This window comes from Frankliniella occidentalis, unplaced genomic scaffold (genome assembly GCF_000697945.3).
Source record: "Frankliniella occidentalis isolate FOCC.00 unplaced genomic scaffold, Focc_3.1 Scaffold324, whole genome shotgun sequence".
Taxonomy (NCBI): Eukaryota; Metazoa; Arthropoda; class Insecta; order Thysanoptera; family Thripidae; genus Frankliniella; species Frankliniella occidentalis.
This window is the reverse complement of record NW_026267448.1, coordinates 1-7,787: the sequence shown is the minus strand read 5'-3', so window position 1 is coordinate 7,787 and position 7,787 is coordinate 1. Positions and strand designations below refer to the sequence as shown.

The following is a 7,787-nucleotide window of genomic DNA, read 5'->3' as shown; positions in this document are numbered from 1 at the left end:
TGCCCTCCTTGGGCATTGCTCGCTGGGAAACTTGCAATAAAACTGAGGCCTGGGTCAAGACGTTTAAGCAGTTTTACAATTGCATTAATATGTTTAATATGGATATTTCCACCTATTTTTAAACCAGTGTTGAATGCATCGATATTCCTTTTCTCAATTGTAGCAAAGAGGCGTTATCGCAAAAGAAGTAGAACTGATTTTACCTGGTTTTAAGACTTGAAGTCTACTAGGTTTAGAGTGTACAGCTAGCGGACATGTAAGGCAGTAGATATAAAATGAATCGTGTCAAATGTGGCCCAACCCGTAGCAAATTAGCAGAAGAAGCCAGAAAACGCTTTTGTTAACTAATGTAAAAATGTTTTCTGGTTAGTGTCTACCCAAGACAAAAGTTATTCTGTGTACTTTATTTTCTATACGAGTAAATATTGCAATTTTTTGACCATGTAAATGTGCCATTCCTGTGATCGGATTAATTTAATTGTTTTTGTTTTTCACGAGAGAATTATCGAGCTGTTATGTGTTGATATCGCAATTACGAACAAAATATGTTTATTATTTTGTAATTTTTTGGCGTGGAAATGAACAGATGTGATATGTTTTCTATACTTCTGTTCGACTTTTCTTCCGTTTTTCCCTTCTTTACCGCCCCCCCCCCCCCCACATCAATGCGAATGGGCCAGCGTTTTTCTCTGCCCTCTTTCGCGTGGAAAATCCGCTTGTGACGACCAAAAGGGTCGCGCTCTACAGTCAATTGTCCAGATCCGGGCGCCCTTATTCTTCTCTCGTGATTGGTCGACCGTCAGATGAGTCGCCGTCTCTCGCTCTCTCTTTCTCTGCAGCCCGCAAACACACTGGGAACACACTGGGATGTGACCACGTGGGCGAGCACGTGTAGGACCGGACGGAAGAAAAGAGAACGTCCTGAATGGAAAGAGGAGGGGGGGGGCATGTCATGTAGGGGGGTGGAGACGTGTGGGGTGGAATAATGCCAGGGAGTTGAGAAGAGTTTCCAATATCGCTGAGTTGGCCGTGCGCTGTGTGTGGAAGCGCTTGTGGGGGGGGGGGCGTCGTAGGGGATAGGGAGGGCAAGGGGGCATCTAAACGCCTCTTTATGGGCCGTTTCAAGCCCAAATATGGCCGCTGTGGAGGAAAAAAAACGGCTCGCTATAAAGAGGTGAGTATAGAATTGCACGGCGGCGCGCCTTTTAGACTCCACTTGCACCATCTCACTTTTCGCGTGCGCCCCCAGAGATCGTCGGGGTGGTGTAAGGGCGAGCAGCGCGGGAAAAGCAGGTTCCTTTTTTTCCCTTTTACTTAGTCTGGAACCAGCAGGTGGAAATTATGCTGATTATTACGTGGGGCAGGGCAGTAGTGCTTTGCGGGCGAGGCTTTGGGGGCCGACTCTGCAGCGGCCGCTGCCCAGCCCAGCCCAGGGCCACGCGGACGAGGCGTCGGCGAGGATGATGATCCTGACAAATGGTCATTCTCTAATTAGCGGCGGCCGGCGAGGCCGACGGAGGTGCTCCTTATCAATGAGCAGGGGGGCCGGCCTAAGCGCGGGACTAATGATAGCCAGTGTGGGCGAAACAGGAGAGGAGGGATCCGGAGGGAAGGTCACCGCCTCCGTCTGGGCGCGGCCGAACGGAAGCGCTGCTTCGCCGGCGTGGATAGAAACACTATTTAGAGGGCTATAACGACTTGAGCCCGCCTGAAGTTGAGCCCGGATTGCAAAAGTTATGTGACACCCGCCCAGCTGGTCGGGCTCATGTTTGGTGCAATCCGTGCTCAAGTCAACAGTGAGTCCGGACTTGAGCCCGACCTATTTCAGTTCAGGTAGTATGCGTTCAGGAGCTGAAAATGTGTCCGGGCTCATTGTTTTTTTGCAATCTGTGCTCAAGTTCCAGACATGAACCCGGCTTGCACCAGGCATGAGTCCGATCCTCTGGGCGGGGGTCACAACTTTTTCTATCCATGCTCATGTCCTTACGCTCAACTTTAGGTGGGCTCAAGTCGTTGTAACCCACTAGAGATGATTTTTTGCTGTGGCGTGTGTGTCCTCTCGTGGGAGGGCAAAGGCCAGGCAGGGCAGAGCAATAAAGGTCTGGGGACTTTCGAGGGGCCGAAGCGATGTAGTATAAGGGAGAGGGAGAGCGTCAGCTCTCACGGCGCAGCCAATGTTGACGTCCAGTCAGGCGGCATCCGAAATAAACAGCAGGACAGCTAACAAAGCTCACAGAGAGAGGGCGGCGGTGTGGAGCTGAGCGCGCTGGACCGGCCCGCCGGGGGCACCATCCGGCCTGCGACCGAGACGCGGAGGAGGGCGCTCGGGTGAGGAATGTGGCACATAGCTAACTGCATACAAAATGTTTTTGTATTTGTACTATATACTATACGACAAACTGATAAGGGATCGTCCAGAAAGTACGTCCGTCACTCGCAGTTATACGAACCAGCCAAAGTTGAGCGTATGCAATCTCATCTCATCGAGCGGCAGTTAGATATAGGCGACATCTTGCCTGCCTACTGTGCACGCGTGTACTGCGGGGTGGCCCACCCAGCCCAGCGTCTCGTAGGTGCCAAAGCTCATCAAATCTACCGAATGAATATGGAAAAACGGACGTACTTTCTAACTCTAAACTGAAAAGTTTGTCAAGTAATTTCTTATAATCTACTATTTTTCTCAACATCGGCTAGACCTGGGGCTAGACTACTCAAATGCAAGTCGCATGCAAGCTCCTTTAAAACAAATAGAATTAAAGACTGCAAATATCGGATGCACATTCGACAGTGTTCTTAGTATCCGTGATCGTAATTATTAAGGGAAAGAAATGTATAATTCTTCGAGTGGCCTAGACCTGGACCACCAACACGTGCGTTCCTCAGTATATACCCCTCACCCTCACGGCGCCAGGGGTAGCTGCGGATGTGCATGAGGGAGGGAGTATTCCCGCCAGCTCTACCCTCTGTAGCCGCCCCGCCCCGAGCATGGCGTGGTGACGCCGACTCGACGCGACGCTCGGAAAACAAACGTGGCGTTGTTGCTCCGGAGACCTCCAAAAATCACACACACACCACCGCACACACCCTTTCGTCAAAACGGAATTGAACGCATTTCGGTCGAGATTTTCGTTACATTTATAGTGTATTTCGACTAACGGAGAAGAAGAGCTGGTAGAACATAAACGTTACCGATTGGTCGAGAGCTTCCCGCCTCTACGTCACGCCGGTAGTGGGGGTAAGCGCTCGGCCAATCAGGAACCTTCATGTTCTACCCGCTCTTCTTCTTCCTCCGTTGGTCGAAATACACTATTGTGATGCAGGATATGTATGAAACCAGGTCGTTCTTTTTAGTGCGGAGCTGTCACTTAGGTCTAGTTAATGTTATGCGTGACATTTGTTGAACGCAGTTTTATTCGTACCACTTTTCAGTAGATCTCTCTGCTAGTTAATCTCTGCGGTTTAGTGAATCTCTGAGGTTTGGCCGCTCGCGATATCAAACTTGGGTGAACGCTTTACGACGTGGGGTAGCGGAGGGTCGGGGCTGTGCGATGCGATGTCCTGGTGGCCCTTCACCCGTCAGAGCAAGGGGGCGCACCGAGAGGGGGCGGGGGATGTCTGATGTAGGACCGAAGGGGGATGCTGGGAGCCGAGCGGAGCTGGGCGGAGCCCTGCCGCGCCGGGCGCAGAGCCGAGCCGGGTCGGAGGGGCGCGGGTCGCATCGATCCGCGGGGGGGTCGGGGCTGCGTCCGCAGCGCCTCGCCGCGTCCCCCCGCGAGAGGCCGTGCTCTTGGACGCTCCGCGCACCGCGCCGCCCGGAGACAGCCCTGGCAGCCTGGGCGTGTCCGTCCACTCCGTTCTCCTCTCAGTGTGCTGAGCGAGGCTCGGAGCGAGGCGAGTCGCCCTGGAGGCGCCAGAGGCAGGGCGCGAAGGGCTGTGGTGGTAGGCTCCCATGTCGCGGCGCTAGTGCCCCGCACGCCCGCAGCGCGCCGAGGACAGTCGGAGGCGAGGTGAGTAGGTGTGGAGAACGACGGCGTGCGTCGACTAGGCTGTTTGGCCCCGCGCTGCCCGTCCTGGCGCAGGCTTGGCGGGGGCGGTCGACAACAGCCCGCCACGCCTCGCCACCCCATCAGCTGATCAGTAGTGGGCCACCTTGCTCAGCAGGATCATCATGGAGCTCGCCCTACTTACATCGCAACAGAAACCAAAATTTAGCTTTAGGAACGGTTTTTCGCGTTCTGTTTCTTGCCGAGATCTATCTTTTGTTTTGGTGTATATCCGAAGACTAGCGAATTATTTCGCTACTTTTAAAAGACCGTTCTCTCGAAGAAATGTAAGCTAGATAGTGATCACTGGCGACACATGAGGGGGGTGCCGGTATGACAAAGTTGTGGTTGCAGTGAGCGATGCTGGGCACGCGGTGGGGGCCCCGGGCGGGGCTCCCGAGGGGGGCGCTGAGAGCGGCGCTGCTGGCCGCCCTGCTGCTGGCGTGCCTCGCGGAGAACCCCAACACGTACAACGTCGGCGGCGTCCTCAGCAACAACGAGAGCGCCACCCACTTCAGGGAAATTATAGAGGTACAGAGTGGCTACGGCGCCCCGTTTGTTACTTTTGTTTTTGTCCCATTGATGATTCTGTTTTGGACCATTATTATTGATCTCACGGTGCCTCTACTCGCTTCGCACAGAAAATCAACTTCATGGACCAGTACGTCCCGAAAGGGGTGACGTACCTTCCCTGCTTCATCATCATGGACCCGAACCCGATCCGGACCGCGCTCAACGTCTGCAAGGACCTGATCGCGCACAAGGTGTACGCAGTGATCGTGTCGCACCCGCTGATTGGCGACCTGTCCCCGGCGGCCGTCTCCTACACGAGCGGCTTTTACCACATACCCGTCATCGGTATCTCCTCCAGGGACTCGGCGTTTTCGGACAAGGTGCGCCCCTGCTCGCATGACTTTCAGGAGGTCTTCCACTGCATGTTCCTGATCTTCTCTCAGAAGACGTTTTAGTATTTGTATTTCTTTTCCCCACAGAACATCCACGTTTCATTCCTGCGCACTGTGCCGCCCTACTCGCACCAGGCCGACGTCTGGGTGGAGCTGCTCAAGCACTTCAACTACATGAAGGTCATCTTCATCCACTCGTCGGACACGGACGGGCGCGCGCTGCTGGGCCGGTTCCAGACCACCAGCCAGAGCCTCCAGGACGACGTGGAGATCAAGGTGCTGGTGGAGGCCGTCATCGAGTTCGAGCCTGGCCTAGACAGCTTCACGGAGCAGCTGCTCGACATGAAAAACGCCCAGGCCAGGGTGTACCTCATGTACGCGGGGTAAGTACACACGCTCAATTGAACCCACTTCCGCATTGTGGCTGCGGCTCTTCCACGCACTTGTCTCACCTCTTAACTTCCGGTCGCAGGAGGAAAGACGCCAGCGTCATCTTTCGGGACGCCGGCAACCTCAACATGACGGAGACGGGCTACGTGTGGATTGTGACTGAACAGGCCTTGGAGGCCAACAACGTGCCCGAAGGCACCTTGGGGCTCAAGCTTGTCAACGCCACGGCAGAGGAGGCCCACATCCAGGACAGCATGTAAGTGTCGTGCCTTGTTGCCTTCCCGCCCCTCGGGGAATACACATACACCTGGACGGCCATTGTTTATTCACGTCTATTTCTTTCTTTCCTCTCCTCCCTTCTAGTTTCGTGTTGACGTCCGCTCTGCGCGAGCTCACCAGCATGAAGAACATCACTGAGGCGCCGTCCGACTGTGAGACCTCGGGGACAATCTGGGACACCGGCAAACAGCTTTTCGAGTACGTCGACATTTCTCGTGTTTGGGAACGCGCCGCCTGCAAACTTGGAGATTATAATGCTCGTCCTCGTCGTTGCAGGTACATCATGAAGCAAGAGCTACTGGATGGGCAAACGGGCAAGGTTGCTTTCGACGAGAACGGCGACCGCGTCAACGCCGAGTACGACGTCGTCAACGTCAAGGAGAACCAGATCCAGGAGGCCGTCGGCCACTTCGTCTACTCTCGGGTAAGTCTCAGCGACGCCAATAATTTCAGAAAGAAAATAAACCCCAAACATTGCCACCACGAGCTCAAACCTCCCCTCGAATGCCACCACCACACCACAGGAACAGAACCGCATGCACCTGGAGCTCAACGACACGGACATCCTGTGGCCCGGGCGGCTGCGCACCAAGCCCGAGGGCTTCATGATCCCCACGCACCTCAAGGTGCTCACCATCGCAGAGAAGCCGTTCGTGTACGTGCGCGAGGCCAAGGAGGAGAAGTGCACCAACGACGAGATCCCGTGCCCCCACTTCAACAGCTCAGACGACTGTGAGTCTCGTGTGCTGGAGCTCCTGGCTCAATATAATAATTTCAATAAATAGGAAAGTTAATTTTGCTCTTCCTCGTCCAGCGACCGACGCCGTCATGTACTGCTGCCGCGGCTTCTGCATGGACCTGCTGCAGGAGCTGGCCAAGACCATCAACTTCACGTACAGCCTGGCGCTCTCGCCGGACGGGCTCTTCGGCAACTACGTGATCCGCAACACGACGGTGGGCGGCAAGAAGGAGTGGACGGGGCTGATCGGCGAGCTGGTCAACGAGCGCGCCGACATGATCGTGGCGCCGCTCACCATCAACCCGGAGCGCGCCGAGTTCATCGAGTTCTCCAAGCCGTTCAAGTACCAGGGCATCACCATCCTGGAGAAGAAGCCCTCGCGCTCGTCCACCCTCGTGTCGTTCTTGCAGCCCTTCTCCAACACGCTCTGGATCCTGGTGATGGTCTCGGTGCACGTCGTCGCCCTCGTGCTGTACCTGCTGGATCGCTTCTCGCCCTTCGGCCGCTTCAAGCTCGCCAACACGGACGGCACCGAGGAGGACGCGCTCAACCTCAGCTCCGCCATCTGGTTCGCCTGGGGCGTCCTGCTCAACAGCGGCATCGGGGAGGGTGAGCACAATGAACTATCCTAGACCAGTTTCCGAACAGTACACTGCTGATCTGACAAACAGAACGTAAGTCCCCACTCCAAAAAAAAAATCGTTTTTGGTTTTGGCCTAGTTTTATATATAATACATAGTTTTTGCGCCGAAATACCGTCAAACAAAAAAGGTTTTTTTTTCTTTTTTTTTCACTTTTTGGACTTGTAAATGTCCTTTTCTGCTCACCAGTGAGTTCTGTTCAACGCGCATTTGGTTCGTTTCTATTGTGTGCACGTTGTCTTGTGTAGGAACCCCGCGCAGCTTCTCGGCCCGCGTGCTCGGCATGGTGTGGGCCGGCTTCGCCATGATCATCGTCGCCTCGTACACTGCCAACTTGGCCGCCTTCCTCGTGCTGGAGCGGCCCAAGACCAAGCTGACGGGCATCAACGACGCGCGCCTCCGCAACACCATGGAGAACCTGACGTGCGCCACCGTCAAGGGCAGCGCCGTGGACATGTACTTCAAGCGGCAGGTGGAGCTCAGCAACATGTACCGCACCATGGAGGCCAACAACTACGACACGGCCGAGGACGCCATCGAGGACGTCAAGAAAGGGTAACGTTCTGCGGAAATATACATTCTAAATGATAAGACAAAAACTTTTTCCTCAAATAGCAACGGTTAATTTGTTTTCCTAAAGATGGACAAAACGGTGTAAAGTTTTACACAATTTGTCTAAATTTAGGAACAAAATTGCATCCTTCCTAGATGCGCATGAAAACGTTGCCTTTTGAGAAACAAAATTGTCCCTTAACATTTAAAGTGTAGGTTTTAAAACTTCATTATTTCT

The 7,787-nt window shown here is 54.2% G+C and overlaps 1 protein-coding gene across 1 annotated transcript; it reads left to right on the top strand.

Annotated features, from left to right (window-relative positions):
* Positions 1-3,828: 3,828 nt before the first annotated feature.
* On the top strand, positions 3,829-7,556 carry LOC113215377 (glutamate [NMDA] receptor subunit 1). Its single transcript, XM_052274000.1, has 10 exons — positions 3,829-4,007; positions 4,398-4,574; positions 4,685-4,936; positions 5,036-5,331; positions 5,421-5,594; positions 5,702-5,815; positions 5,894-6,041; positions 6,142-6,349; positions 6,432-6,965; positions 7,246-7,556. The coding sequence occupies exons 2-10, from the start codon at positions 4,404-4,406 to the stop codon at positions 7,554-7,556; spliced, it is 2,208 nt and encodes a 735-aa protein (XP_052129960.1). The 5' UTR covers positions 3,829-4,007; positions 4,398-4,403.
* Positions 7,557-7,787: the final 231 nt, after the last annotated feature.